This window comes from Carassius gibelio, chromosome B4 (assembly GCF_023724105.1).
Source record: "Carassius gibelio isolate Cgi1373 ecotype wild population from Czech Republic chromosome B4, carGib1.2-hapl.c, whole genome shotgun sequence".
Lineage (NCBI taxonomy): Eukaryota > Metazoa > Chordata > Actinopteri > Cypriniformes > Cyprinidae > Carassius > Carassius gibelio.
The window spans coordinates 13,681,383-13,697,170 of NC_068399.1; the positions used below are offsets into that span (position 1 = coordinate 13,681,383).

General features: G+C 35.7%; 1 protein-coding gene across 15 annotated transcripts in view; it reads left to right on the top strand.

The window, feature by feature from the left end:
* Nucleotides 1-15,788, top strand: part of LOC127956348 (membrane-associated guanylate kinase, WW and PDZ domain-containing protein 2) — a 185,026-nt gene that overhangs the window by 96,870 nt on the left and 72,368 nt on the right. For all 15 annotated transcript variants that reach the window (XM_052554195.1, XM_052554196.1, XM_052554197.1 and 12 more), the window contains exon 3: nt 10,672-10,791. In XM_052554195.1, the coding sequence (XP_052410155.1) occupies nt 10,672-10,791 (120 nt within the window). The remainder of the gene's footprint in view (nt 1-10,671; nt 10,792-15,788) is intronic.

Below are 15,788 nucleotides of genomic sequence, written 5' to 3' on the forward strand. Positions count from 1 at the left end.
GATTAATCCACTGAAAATTCTGATTAATTTGATTAAAAATGTTAATAATTTGACAGCCCTAGTTTTAACATGATTTAGTAAGATGTAACATTACCTTGTTTTAAGCACAATTTGCTCACAATTTACTTTTTCCTTCCCTTGTTTTAAGTAAATCATGTGCAAATTTAAGGCCTACTTATTCAAAACTGTTCTGTTCTGTTCATTGAATGAATTGTATAAAGGCTGCGTCACTGTTACAGTCCTGTCATACTGAGGTATTTTCTCAATATGCAAAAAAAGAAATTGTGGACAGGAATTAGTTAAACGTAGTTATGATTTTCCTAAAATGAGGGAACAAATGAATAAATATTTTGTTGACTTTTTTTATTTTTTAAAAAATTACTTATTTTATTTGTTTTTATTGTGTTAGTCATCTAGATAAATCTTTGCATTGGGAACACACCTATGATGACGCTTTCTCACATGCCTGCTCCTCATTCTTCTATTTCATTGCTTCACCATCCCAGTTGCTTGCTCCTCACTTCTTCTAGTACATCCTCCATGGCTGTTTCAATTCATCAGACCACAGAAGTCCAAACAGAAAGCGTTATTACAGTTCATATCTCATAATCTTGCCGGAATAATACCCCCTTTCCTCAGTAAATGGGTTGGTGGTTGTGGATTGCAATTGCCAGTTCCTTTTGCAAGGCATTAATAGCAAGCTGTAATTTCCCCTGATGAATCACAGTGCAATGTTGTCATATTGTCTCATAAACAGGAGGCAGAAGAAGTAGGTCACTGTCTTTTCTCATCACAAGCAACATTCTCTACGAGGGATTACTTGCTGTGGCGCTTTCATACATGGGCAAGACAGGATTTGGACCCTTGGCAGCTGTAAGGCTGATTTGCCTTAATGATTTCGGACGGCGACTGTATGTGCCATGACTTTGAGGGGCAGTGCGGGAGTTGCCTGAAGTCTTTCTTTAGAGTCTGTCACATCGCAGTGGCTAGTCCTTAGATCAAGAGAGGAATCATCTACTGTATCTCCCAGCAAGACCAGACAGAGAGACTTAGGAATCAAGTTCAAGGAAACGAGACAGGGTCCATATTGCAGGCATTAAGATGTGTCCGGAGGCATCATTTGGGTTTGGTTAGTGCTCCATCCTGACCTTGGTTTGGTTGCAAAGATGATTCATGGAACCCAGCAAAAGGACAGAAGCTTCCCACAGAAAGGTGAACAAACCCCATTCTACCAGCTCTCCTGAAGAACAAGCACAATGACTGTACTGGCATCTTGCATGGCTCGGTGCCTACCAACACAGCAACAGTAATCATCTTGGATCAGAGCAAGATAATCACATGCACAAGACTACAGAGGAAAGTCCAGAAGTGATGGATTTCCAGCTAAGCACCTCGTATCTTTTCTCAAATGGAGACGTGGCACATTCTCATACAGTATGAAATTCTGCACATGTTCTTTTGCATTAAGCATTCTGTTTGTGGTCCACCCACTGATCCATTTTCATGTTCTTAAATTACTTTCTGACACCAGAGTTGTGGCCTAGCGGTTGGCTCACATGCTCCATCACGTTGTGTTGTGGTGCTCGTGCAGACTGTGCATGTTCTTTCTAGTATCTCTGTGACTTAAAATGAGGAATATGACTGTCAATGGAAAGCAAAGGCCAACTTTGTTGAGATATGTACGGTAGGTAATACACTGCAAAAAAAAAAAAAAAAAAAAAAAATTATATATATATATATATATATATATATATATATATATATATATATATATATATATATATATATATATATATATATATATATATATCTCCTTTATCAATCTTATCCTTTACTTATCCATTAAATAGTAACGCCAGTTACTTTATTTTCCCATTTATTGACTGATAAGCCTCCTGTCCCCTTGTTGGGAGAAATCAGAAGTACAGAGGCATTGTGTGCACTGTGTGAACATGATGTAGTTCTAGACTAAATGTGAATGTGCATTAATTCACCCCACTCGCAAAAAAATAAAATAAAAACAATAAATACCAGATTTAGTATTCATCTGAATTAAAACTGTGAAATGCAAACTCAGAATATGAAGCAAACCTGCAATAATTAAATATGCAAAAAAACACAAATGTATCTAATCCCATTTTAACTAATGTCTTTGCTGCTGACCTTTGATGATCCAGTTCAACCATACTAATAAGCAAAAATGACTTTAGATAAACTTTTTCTATTTTTATTAGTGTTCTCCTGTGTTCTACTGTACAGATGTGACACATTACTTTCCATAAAAAGTAACTAAGTAACGTGATGAGTTACTTTTTTAGAGAGTAATGCAATATTGTAATGCATTACTGTGTGACAGTGTGACTGGAGTGACATGATACATGTCTGCTGTTACAGTACTGTTTTTGGTTTCGATTCACTGTAAGTGCTGCGCTTGGTTTGAGTTGCTTTAATTAGCATTTGGGAACCCAACATTCGCCATTAGAAACGTTTGTAAATATGATGTTGTTTAAAAAGAGAAGTGTCAGTGTCACATAATCCATCAGAAATCATTCTAATATGCTGATTTGCTGCTCAAGAAACATTTCTCATTATTATCAATGTTAAAAACAGTTTTGTTGCTTAATATTTTTGTGGAAACGATACCACTCAAACATTTGTATAAGATTTAAAAAAGAGAGAGAAATTAATAATTTTATTCATCATGCATGAAAGTGACATAAAGTGAGTGAAGACATTTAAAATAATTTCTATTTAATAAATTCATTAACACATTTTATTAATATATCTGATAAATGCAAATAAATGCTGTTCATTAAACTTTATATACTATACTAAAAATTCACAAGATATGAAGCAGCAAAATTGTTTTTAACACTGATCTGACTCTTGAGAGTCAAATAAATTGTAATGTTTCTAAAAGATCATGTCACACTGAAAACTAGAGTAGAAAATGAGAGAAAATTCTGCTTCGCATCACAGGAACAACATTACATTTTATAATATTTTCAAATTGAAAACTTTTTTTTGTATTTGTAATAATATTTCACAATATTTCTTTTTTCACTTTATTTTGATGAAATAAATTCAGCCTTTGAGCAGAAGTTATTACAAAATCATTAATAATTTTTATGTTTTAAAACTTTTGGCAGGTACTTTAATAATAATAACAATGCTACATACTTCACTATAATATACAGTATTATATTACTTTATTATAATATATTATTATATCGTGTCATGATTATTAAATTCTGCTTTTTTACATGACAGTATGTATTTTTACAATAAAATATATATCTTTTAATGTGCTAAAATAGAATTTTTAAGTAATGAGTGCAGGGGGTGTGGCTTGTGGGCGTGACTCGGGGAAATTGTAAATTGTTACAAATTGGTCAGTTTTATTACATTTCAAAAAAGCCCTAGTGAAACTATCAAAACCCCTTAAACATTTTCAAAATTTCATAAAACTTATTTTTAGAAAATTAATGTATCCTAAAAAAAGACAGAAATGCCTACAGTAACTTTGCTATTTTCCCTATACATTTTGTTTGTTTCAAGAGGAACATTTGTTGCAGCGTGTTAATCATTTACTGAGATACAACCCTTGTGGAGAGCAGTAGTTGTTAATGAAGAATCAAATATAATAACATAAAGAATGTGCCATTATGTCTATGCAGTGGAAATTGAGACCTTTTATATGAGGCACATACTGTTCTTGTTACATGTCTTATGAGACTGTGAACCTTTGCCAGGATATAGCCCACGCGCCAAGCCCAGATCCTTCACGCCTCTCTTCGTTTTCTACCTTGCTTGAGCAAGTGGGCAAAGACGCTATTTCCAGATAGTATTGTCCTCCCCCCTTCTTCTCAGCAGGAGATATGAGGTACATTTTGTACACGGGAAGATGATGCCACTTCCAAGTGGACGATACTGAGGACAAATAACTAGCCGTCTACCACACTGAGAAAGTGTGTGCCTTTTTTGCAGATTGCTACAGCCCATGATTGCTCAAGTGGAAAGAATCACTTTTTCTCTTCCTCTAGAGGTTGGTAAACTGGAAGGCACTTTCCATCTGAAGTTGAATGAAATGTAAATTGGATAAAAGCTTGATTAAGAAAAACACTCTAGAGAGAAGCTCAAACTTAATAAAACAAATAGTGATTGTAAAACTAGGATAATATTTTGCATTGTTTTTCCGAAGTATTATCCAATGATATATGTCTATTATCTGCACTAACTTCTTAAAGTCCATAGCAAATTAGCATTGCCTAATGCAATGAACTCTTTGGAATGAAGCACTAATGGACAATTTGCATAAGTAGGACACGCAAAAATCTGCAAGAGACCTATCTTGTGTGTATCGAGACATACTGAGATGTATGGCTCAGTGTTGATACCATTATTGACAGTGTGCTTGCAGCTTTCTGACAACATGCCCCCACATACAGTAGCGCTACATACAGTATCCGTAAAACATCATATAAACACATTAGATTTCATGGATAAAATTGTACTTACACATAGTTAGTGTTTGGCGAGTAAGCATAGCCATGTTACAGTAGCTCTTGCTGCTAAATGTTGTAGCTTTACAGCCTTTCCCATTTAAAAATCGACCATATATTGATGAAAAATGTCTTTGCTGCATGACAGTCACAGCCAACAGTCACTGACAGTGTCTGCTATTCTTTGGAAAGCCAGTGAGAAATAAACAGATTGATGTGCATCTCGTCAACAAAGCCTTTCTGCCAAAGTAGCTGTCTCTCCAGAGAAGAAAGCACTAGCGTGGAGATCGATCCATCTTCCAGCAATTTGCTTTTCTTATTTAAAGTATGATTTATCAACAAATTAAGCTTTAGGCCGATGTTGGCAAGCGATTAAATGGTCGTAGTGGATTCATTTTCTTTTCATTATGTTATTACATGCTTGAGTAGTCGACGGTATTGTGAGATATTCTAGTTGTCGTCATGAAGCAGTCTTTGTGCAGTCTTCAGTCAAATCTTGCCCTGCGTAGACACGGGTCGTGTGAGTGGAGACATTTCATTTGCCCCTATTTCCTGTGACCTGTCATTAGCATACCCATCATAACTCTGAATGAGAGGCTATCACAGTGGAAAGACACCCAGCTTTGGGGTTTGTTGTCATTGTGTAGCTATTGATTGATAGATGATGAGAGATGATGTGAGTTTCAAACACTAGTGACAACTTGATGACTGTCCAGGGCTCCTGTTGGGTTCTCCACAACACTTGATGCCATCGTCTCAGCGGAGTGCGAATCTATGCTGTCAGATGTGTTTTTAAACCGCTGTAGTTGAATCGTGATTGCGGTGAACTGGTAATTGTTAGGTCAGTTAATGGATTAGATTTTCACCGCTAGGGCTGTCACGATAACAAATTTTGCTGGATGATAAATTGTCCAAGAAATTATCGCGATAAATGATAATATTGTCGTTCTAAGACCAGTTTCAACTTATATAATGATAATGGCACAATAATGCAAGTACACCTTTTCAAAGATCAAAACATTTTAATTTTATTTTTTGGCAGATTCAGAGCAAGAAATACCAACATGTTGACTTTGTGTGACTTAAAATTAGTTAATTTTGTATGTTATATTATGTTTATATGCCAGTTAGGGATATGCTCATATTGACCGTTTCACCATCAACCAAAAGTAAACATTTTAATCGATGAAGGGGCCGTTCACATATCTGTCTTTTTTTTTGTGCTCAAGTTCGTTATTTCAGATGTGGTATGCGCGCTCATATTGGAAGCGACACGTTGCGAGGCGCTCGTTTTTTCCAGGTGTGTCTGCACCGCACCGAGTTATAAAACATCTCAGCTTCTCAGAATGACGCAAGCGCACCAGATCATGTGAAAATAACCAAATCAAACAGCTTCCTTCGGGGTGAAACACTGCAGAGTTTTTTACTTTTCTTCTTAAATTAATCTTGTAGCAAAGTTACAGCAAAGGTTTTTCGGTGGTGGAAATCCATTACTGAAATGTCCTTGTTGTAACGGAGATCGCAGCTGATAGATGCTTAGCAACGACAGACACCTCAGGAGCGCAACTGCCTGAGCGCTTTGGAGAGGAGGAGAAAACGATGCGCGCGCATGTGTGTGTGAACTCACTGGCCGCGTTGACACACGCAACCAGATGCCTACAGACATATTTAGCTGAGCAGGCCAAATGAAGCGAGCGAAAAGTAGGCCCATTTCGAGAGAAAGGACAACGAAGTTGCTTGCAAAATATGTGATGCGGTATTAAAATAAAGCAGTAGTGCAAGTATTCAATTCAATTCAGCCAGTATTTGGACTAACAGAGGGTACAGGAATTTGCTATGCTGTTTGCTTTTGATGTTGCGTGTCTGGTACTTGGATTTATGGGAAGCGGTGAGTAAAGGTCTTTAAAATTGTTGTTAAGATTTTGGAGGGTCAATGATAAATAAGAATGGCCGCTAAAATATTTTAAAGTTCAACACGTGCCAAGTTCTTAAATGTTCTAGTTTTCTGTAGTATTCTTATTGCATACACACACACACATACTGTACATACATGTAAATACATAGGGCTGTCAGTTTAACATGTTAGTTAATTAGTTATGAAAAAATTAAGAGATTAAAATATTTTAATGCAGTTAACACAATGGCCCCATCCCCAGACCTGTAGAACATCTTACATTTCATATAATTGACTGTTGACCAATATGATTCAGGGAAACAACTCCATAAATGCAGTTATGCCCTAAAATTCAATTCTCATATTTCAAAACATATTTTTATATCATTAGATAAGTGATATCACATGAGCAGTAGGCTATTGCATGAGTGCTGATTTTGTCCTGAATATGACAAATTAAATGTGATTTTATGCTACAGTTCAGTAAATAAGAAGTTGATGTTGTGTTGTATTTAAACACAATATCATGTGTGTTTGCAGAGAACATATTGCCTTTGAATCCATAGCAGAATTGTTGTGCATCTCCAAGAAACAGCAGTGTTTAGATTCTGAATTAATCTGCGTATTGAATCATGTGAAACAATGCTTCAGTGGCCTGTTAATAAAGAGAGCCATTTACCGTATTTTACGGACAATAAGTCGCACCTGAGTATAATTCGCATCAGTCCAAAAATACATCATGATGAGGAAAAAAAAAAACCTTTTATAAATCGCACTGGACTATAAGTCGAATTAACTTAGAACCAAGAAACAATAGAAAACATTACCGTCTACAGCCGCAAGAGGGCGCTCTATGCTGCTCAGTGTTCCTGTAGACTATAGACTGTATGCTTAGTGAGGGGGTGGTGTGTGTGTTGATTTCCTTAGGCTATTTAGGGATGCCTTAATGTGCTCCTATTCTCCTTATTATACCTTTAACCCTGATTAGATTCACCTGAACAAGGTAATCAAGACGTTTAGAGTGATAAAGACTTCTAGGCATAGATATGATAAATATCTAGATGTTTCATTGGCCATTTGTCCGCCATGTTTATCCAGGCAAGACTGCTTGAAAAACAAATTAAGGTTAATGTTGGCGCTACATTTTATTCTGGATAAAAACACAACGACGTTTACATTTTTCAACTAATTTCAGTGGCTTGTGATCTACATGGAGATAAAAAATAACTCTGTCTTTAGTTATTTAGTTAGGCTTGGAAAATTATTAATTTTCGCAAGAAATTGTGAAAGCTTTTTTTTCGGTTAACAATTCTTACGTTAATGTAGTGATATATACATGCAAGTCATTTTAAGGTACATTAAATGAAATTACGTTTTTTCATTGCTTTCTCTGTCTTCAACCCCAACATTTAAGCTTTTTCTTGTGCTTCAGTTCGGAACACAGCTCATTCCCTTGGGAATACTGTGTTTTTCCTTTCTAGGCTATTTACATTTTTTGTGTAAATGCACATACAGTACATGGTCAGCATTAAACAGCCTGTGTAAATAATTTTAAATGCAGTCTATATTATTGTGATTGAAGAAACTGGTTATATGACAAAATCGACAGAACATTTAATAAAGTAATTATATTACATAGTATTGTTATAAAAAATGCCCATACAAAGGTAAACAATGCACCTGGAACTCTTGGAAAAGTTAATTTCTGACCCTGGCACAGATGAGAGAGAGAGAGAGAGAGCATGGTTTGAAAGGTTCCATAGAATGCATTGATACAATATTTTAAATTGTTCTCTGATGTCCCCAGATTGTGTATGTGAAGTTTTATCTCAAAATACCCCACAGATAATTTTTTATAGCTTGTTGAAATTGCCACTTTTTAGGGTATGAGCCAAAACGCTCTAAGTGTATGTCCCCTTTAAATGAAAATGAGCTGGTACTTCCACCTCTATTCCAGTTCGCCCTAGTCCGCGGTTTTTCCGCAAATTGGTCTACTTTAACACTGTTCCCGTGGGTTACTTTTCATGTCCGTGGGAAGGTTTTGTTACGAAAACCTGGCAACCCTGCTCCCTTCTCAGAAGAGTGTGGAGCTTTAAGAGCTCATGCTCACAGGTGTACCGGTGTTACGCTGATGGTGTTACTGACCTCACACAATGCTTCCAAGTGCAATTTTTAACTACCACATTCCTATTCGCGATCATTCTGGTATCAGGTGAAGGCAGCATTAGTGAAAACAGGCAGAGACAATGGTAGCTTTAGCAACATTAGCCTTACAGAGAGCCAGAAGCTCTTTTGGAAAACAAAATATGATGCATGATGCTTACTTTGTCTGTAGTCTGGATGTTTGCACACGATTTTTGATTTATCGATCCCTTTTTCAGAAGCAATCTCTGAAAATATGATCAGGGTCATTATGACCATTCATTCAGTCCCGATTTGAGAGTTATGGAGAGTTGCCCAGAGCAATATGGCGGTGACGTTGATGTTGATGTGCAGTCGAGCGGCCAATGAGGCGTCTAGGTATATACTGTAGATGCATCTCAAAAAATTTGACTATCATGGAAAGTTCTTTGATTTTTTTAATTTATTTTAAAAAAAGCAAACTTTCTTGTATTCTAGATTCATTTCACATAAACTGAAATATTTAAAGAGTTTTTTTGTTTTAATTTGGATGGTTATGACTTAGATCTTAGGAAAATGTCAATTTCAGTATGTCAAATTTTTTTAATATTTTCTCAAAGATCAATCAAAAACGATTTACAAAACAGAAATGTTCAAGATCTCCAAAGCAGGTTTAATTGTGTACTCATAATTAATCTTCCCAAGGTTATGGTCATCCCTGTTGCTTGTGCACCTTTTCCTACCACACTTTTTCCTTCCAGTCAACATTCTATGGATATATTTTGATACAGCACTCTGTGAACAGCCAGCCTTTTCAGCAGTGACTTTATCTGGCTTACCCTCCTTGTGGAGGGTGTTGATGATTGTCTTCTGGACAACTGTCGAGTCAGTAGTCTTTCCCATAATTGTGGATGCATGTTCTAAACTAGCCCAAGAGGTACCCAGTATTTATACTCAAAACTAATCAAGTTCAAATTGTAATATTCTATCTATCAGATAAAAAAAAAAACTCTTGAAATATTTCAGTTTGTGTGCAATGGAACTAGAATGTAAGAATGGTTTTTAATTCAATTACAAAAAATAAAGACCTTTCCATGATATTCAAATTTTTTGAGATGCACCTGTATTCCCCTGGTCCACTTTAAACTATAGTTTATTTTGCATTGTAGTCTTATAACAAGAATAAATTGGATGCCAACTAAAGTTATAGTTGTGCTATAAGACTTGACTTGGACATGAAGTCTAATCATACACTACTACTGTATTTAAATATTTTTTTTAATCGTGTAACAGTTTGTGTTTAATGTTTTAAAATATAATTATTATTGAAAATATATTAAGAAGCTTGTAATATTTAGTCTTTTTGAAACATAAATTTTTATAAATTTTTCCATAATTGCTGATTAACAAAAAGCTTAATGAAGAAAGTTTATTTTGAAATAGAAATCTCATTATACATATCTTTATTGTCACTGTGTCCTTGGTGAATATAATTATTTCTTCTTCTTTTGAGAGGGATTAATAGAGTGATTAGAATGATTTCTGAATGATAATGTGAAACTGGATATTCTGAAAATTCAGCTTTGCCATCACAGGAATAAATCGCATTTTAAAATATTTTAAAACCGAGAACAATTCTTTTAAATCTGAAAAATATGTCACAATATTAAAGTTTTGCTGTATTTTTTTTATATAAAAAAACAGCATTTGTGAGCATGATAAGTCTTTTGAAAACATTAAAAGTAACTAAATATTACAACATTTTGGTTCATGGAAATTTGTCAACAAAATAACAAGTTTTTATGGAAAACAACATTTTTCCAGGCTTGTATGTTTCATTTTGTATGAATGAGGTTGCGTCATTATTTTCTCCTTAAAACCTCAAAAACCTGACATTTGGTTTTCCTGCCTTCCTCCTTCTCTTTTCTGTGTCTGACAGACTGTCAGACAGCATATGTGGCACTCTGTGTAAAAATGGAGTGAACCAGTTACCCAAAGCAACTGTTCTGTTTGGCTCATGTTGAGCTTTGCTATAAAACCCTTTTTTGTTGTAGTTGTTGGATGAACTTTCTAGCTGCTGAGTAAGCCCATGGCACAAACCCCTTAGAAGACTTGTTGACCTGAACTAAATCCCGCCTTTCTCTTTCTCTGTAGGTACAACGAGGCAGCCTAAAGAAGGAGAGGTTCCAGGAGTGGACTACAATTTTGTGACCATTGAGCGGTTTGTGGAATTGGAAAGAAGTGGAGCTTTGCTGGAAAGTGGAACTTATGAAAGTAAATTGACGTTTTTGTCCCGATGTCATATTGCTATGGATTGTGGACCCGTCTTAAACTAACTAACCATCCAATTTTGGGCCAGATTTATTAACAGATTACATCAGTGCAAACCATCTTTTGTCTTAAAATAGTATTGTCAGGATTTACTAAAGATGCACAGTGAAGAATTAGTGCTAAAAATGTGTCAACAGTTATTTTTGCGCCTGATCTTATTGAATATGCATTTGTAGGAGTTTCCCTTTCATACGCAAAATTTATGGGAGTAGAGTATTTTAAATGAATCACAAAATGCGATTTGCTAACGTTTGCGCTAATCAAATTACTGGTATTTACACCAATATTTAACGGCCAAAAAAGCCTGTCTTAAATCAGGTGGTAATTTGCCCTGCTTTTGTTATATTGCACTGGGCCCGGTTCCCCAAAATGTTCTTATCGCTAAGTAGTTCTTAACCTATACTTTAACCTCTCTCTTAACCTTATGGCATAATTCCCGACACGTTCGTACGCTAAGTATATCTTCTGTAAGTCACACTTTCGTAAAGTTGGTCTGGACCATTCGTAAGCTCTCTCTTAGCGTTGTTTGAGGTCAAGACGCTTGTCGCCACCACTGTGAAGCAGTCTTTAGAAATCACCGCAGCGCAGTACAAGTCAAACTATGGTATGTTGACAATGTTGTGGCTCAACAATGATTTTATGTTATGGACATTTTAAGACTAATAATAAAATATGTTCGCAATGGATACAGACCTACTTATGGAGTTTATGGAGAACTAATATGGTGGTAATTAGCCTAGGCTGTTTTGTAATGTAATTCAAGCGTATAAATTGGCAGTCACTTTTGATAATGAAAATCTGGCAAACAATTTGTCTCTAAATGGCTAAGATCTATAAATAGGTAAGCATGGTGGGCTCCAGTAAGCGACCAACTATGGTAGCGATCCAACGTGTCCTTAATTGAATCAAAGACTGCGCCGGACGTGGAGCCGTTTAGTCCGATTAAATTTTTTTATTCTGCAAAACTTAAGCCCTTTTGACATTTTGCCTGACGTGGCTACATAAAAAAAAAATTCAGAAAATCGTTTCTTGAGCAATCGATGCCAACTGATTCAGCACCATTACTTGGGACAGTGCTCTTGTAACGTCGGACGTAAGAGGCAGCGTGCTAAGAAGCATCCTAAGGGACACTTCGGGGAACACACTTAGGAACATAAACAACTTTGGTAAGATATATCCTTCGAGGTCTTCTTAGCGCGCTAAGAGTGAGCATTATCAGGGAACCGGGCCCTGGTTATTATGAAAAAATTATCTGGTAAATCACACGGAGATTTTTCCCCTCCCATTGGTGCTATTGTGGAATATTGGAATACAGGAATACAGAGTATTTTTGTGCTATGGACATGACCGATACTCAAATCATGGAGTTCCTTGGGGTGACGTGTGTTATTATTACTACTCTAAGCAATTTTAACATAGTGAAAAAGACAATCAGCTCAATAATCCCATAGATTTACATTGACAAAGGGAACTGTATCATATTTAGGAGGAAAATATCATCAGACAGGTTTTTATGCACATTTTTAGGCAAATTCTAGATTATTTATTTATTTATTTATTCTCATGTGTATGAAAACCATTTTTTATATAGTTTTATATATAGTGCATAGATTGCAATGGAAGCACATTTACCAAGAAAAGTCATAGTTGTGCATTAAAAAAGTGTGAATTTGCCTGAACAAGTTCCATGAATGAATAATTCTCTAAGATAACTAAAGAAAACATTTCTATGGTCATTCTTAAACTCCAAAGCCTATCATTAATATGATTGGCTATTATTTAACTCCTTGAACTGTCTGACTTGTTCTCACTCCCCAGTCATAAGGCGTCTTTTGCCGTTTGCTTACAAATTTGTTCTTCAGAGCATTTTGTTTGCGTACGTAATTTATTACATTTATTAATTAGGCAGAGTGGTGTCCCCAGTGGCTACAAGTTGTAAAGCCATTTTTATTTTGTGCAATTTTTACATTTTTAAAAGCTTTTTGTTTTCTTTTTGCGAAAATCTGATTTGAGACCCTAGTAGAGAACAGACCTTGGGAAAGTATCTGATTGGCGGTAACTCTAGTTAATTCGCAGCATGATATAAAAATACCCTAAAGGGAATCTGATTCTCTGGGGTCTTGTGAGCTTAGCCTTTCTTTACTTCAAAAGTCCAACAACTCCATCCCTTGAATAAATATTACTCTCCTCCTCCCTTTTTCGGTCCATTTCTACTTTTCTCTCCAATCTGACTCTTTAAACTACTGAAAATCAGCTCTTCTCTTCTGCTCGTGTTAATTTTTCCTCAGTGTTCTTTAAATGAATTTTGATCTCCAAAATGTTTTAAAGAATGTGACTAGCACAGTAAAGAGGTCTTTCTCAGCTCAGCATTAATAATGTAACATTGCGTATATAAGTGAAGTTTTGATGGATTTACAAAGGATTTTTAAATCTAATATATAAAATAGTCTTTCAATCCCCTAGATACAAAAATGTACTGACACACTGATGAAGAGAGATCCTGTGAACTTCATTTTTCAAACAATCTTGAGCATTCCTATCCTACCACCGTTTTATTTCCACTGCATCAGATTATGTGTTGAGTTTATTAGCATTCTGTTACAATATAATGTAGGTGTTATTTGTCTACATTTTTAATAACTCTAAATATATCTGAAATATATTATATTTACGATATCACTGTTTACTGTATTTTAGAATTAGAGACTTCTTTATAAAAGAAAAATACATATAGAAGAAACACTGTATCTGTATTATACAGAAATACAAATCTCAACAGTGTGATGTTTGTTATTCTACTGTTATTGTTTTTAAATCCATATTTATGAGTTACAGCTGTTGCGCGCTGCAGCATCATGTCAGGTAGTGACCCAGGGAGAATTGAAGGCACACTCAACCAGATGCCCTGCTCTCCTCTAGAGCCTGTTCATCCCAGGGGAGTCATGACACTTTCACTGAGTCTGTAAACATAGAGCAGCACTCGGTCGTTTGAGCAACAGTTTGTGTGTGGTGTTGTACAGGTGTCGGAGTCCTGGCTGAATGGACTTTTGAGTTTTGTTGGTTTGTTTGGAGACAAGATTTCCAGTGACTGAGCAATGGGAACACCACACTCCGGGTAGTACGATATTATGAACACTTTACGTTTATCTTGTTATCTGACTAGTCATCTAAGTACATCCCAGACTTATTTTCCAAATATCTATATATTAATATTTTGGTTGCACTTTATTTTACAGTACGTGTACTAACATGTACTTATAATGTACTTACAGTGTATTTATCTAAGAAAGTTCTGGTAATACTAGGTAACTACATGGGGTAGGGTTAGGTTTAAGGGTAGGTTCAGGTTTAATACCTAGTTATTACATAGTTATTGTAATTACTATAATAAGTACATAGTATGTACATGAGGAACAGGACTGTAAAATAAAGTGCTACCCATGTTTTTATATAAAGCTTATTACTACTACGCGTCAGAGTTTCCGCTAGAAAAAAATGGTGTCTGTCAAAGTGACCGGCAGAGGTTTCCTTTTCCGGACATTTTGATGATATGCCGGTCAAGTATCACCTCTTAATTAGTCAAGGTGAGGAAAACTGGAGGCAGGCTATGTAACGTAAAAAAATGACCTAATCAGGCCACCGAATGCAACATGTTTATTAGCCTAACTTTCAAATAGACGGAAAAAAAACATTTTCTACTATGGTTCATTTTTTCATTCAGATCTATTTGCGATCCATTCCATTCTAAACAAACAAAGCATATTTTTCGTCCTTGTTTCATTATAGATTAAGATAATAATTCATAAATGCACGCATAATTATCAGTGAACTTGATAAAAGTTGCAGATATGTTTTACATGCATGCACAAACAAATGCCTTTCAACTTATGTGTGCAAAATTCAGAATGAAATGAATGTGCAGCAATTTGTACAAATAGAGATTCTAGGTCTACTATACATGTTGTAGCCATTAAATAAGCTTATTTAGTTTAATATTTGTTAAAATATTATAATGTTATTTTTTAATTTATGTTGATTATGAAAAGTGAACCGCACGAGTAAGATAAGATGCGCAATATCGAGAGACATGGAGCGGGTCAGACATGATTTTGACCACTTAATTAAGTTTTGTTTAGTAGAAATACTTTTTTGAAGTGAATTTCGTTTTGTATAAATTGTATCTTAATTTTAATAATTTTTTTATCAAGCAATTGCCTGGATTTAATACATAAGAAGCAAATATAGCAGACGACAGGCCTAATCATGCAGGCGCCCTCGCGGCCACTTGCATTGCTAGTGAACTGGAGTGCATCTCATCCTAATTTAACGAAACTCAGCGTAGGCCTCACAGACATGAAATCTATCTTAAGAAAGCTTGAAATGTCTTTTTAACAAATTAAAACGAATTTTTTTTTTGTACCTATGCTAATTACACATTAAATTCAGGTAGGCTACTGAGTCGCTGTCCTCAGTGCCCAGAATAGCGCTGAAACGGTGATGAAAGGGGAACCAGTTTTTATTGAATTTTTTATTTTTTTGGCTTATTTTAACTGGCCCATCCAGTTTTCTGGAGGCCCACCTACAATCAAAATCCTGGCGCCGCTAGTGCTTCGCAGCGGTCTGATATCAAGAAATAACAGACCGCATTCAACATTGGAATTCAACCAAGCCATGTAATAATGTTTAATAACTTTCAAACGAGCCTGTTCCTTCATAACATAGCCAAAGTTCGGTGTATTTTTGCTTTATACATTTTAGGCTTATTCTCAAATTCAGATTGTGTTGGGGGGGGGGGGGGGGGGCGGGATTATTAGGCAATTTTATTCGGACAGACCAGAGAGATTTAATTTTGTCGGACATTTCATTTTTTTTCCGGCCAATGTCCGGCAATTACCGGACAACGGAAACCCTGCTACGCGTGTAGATTAAGGTATTGATGG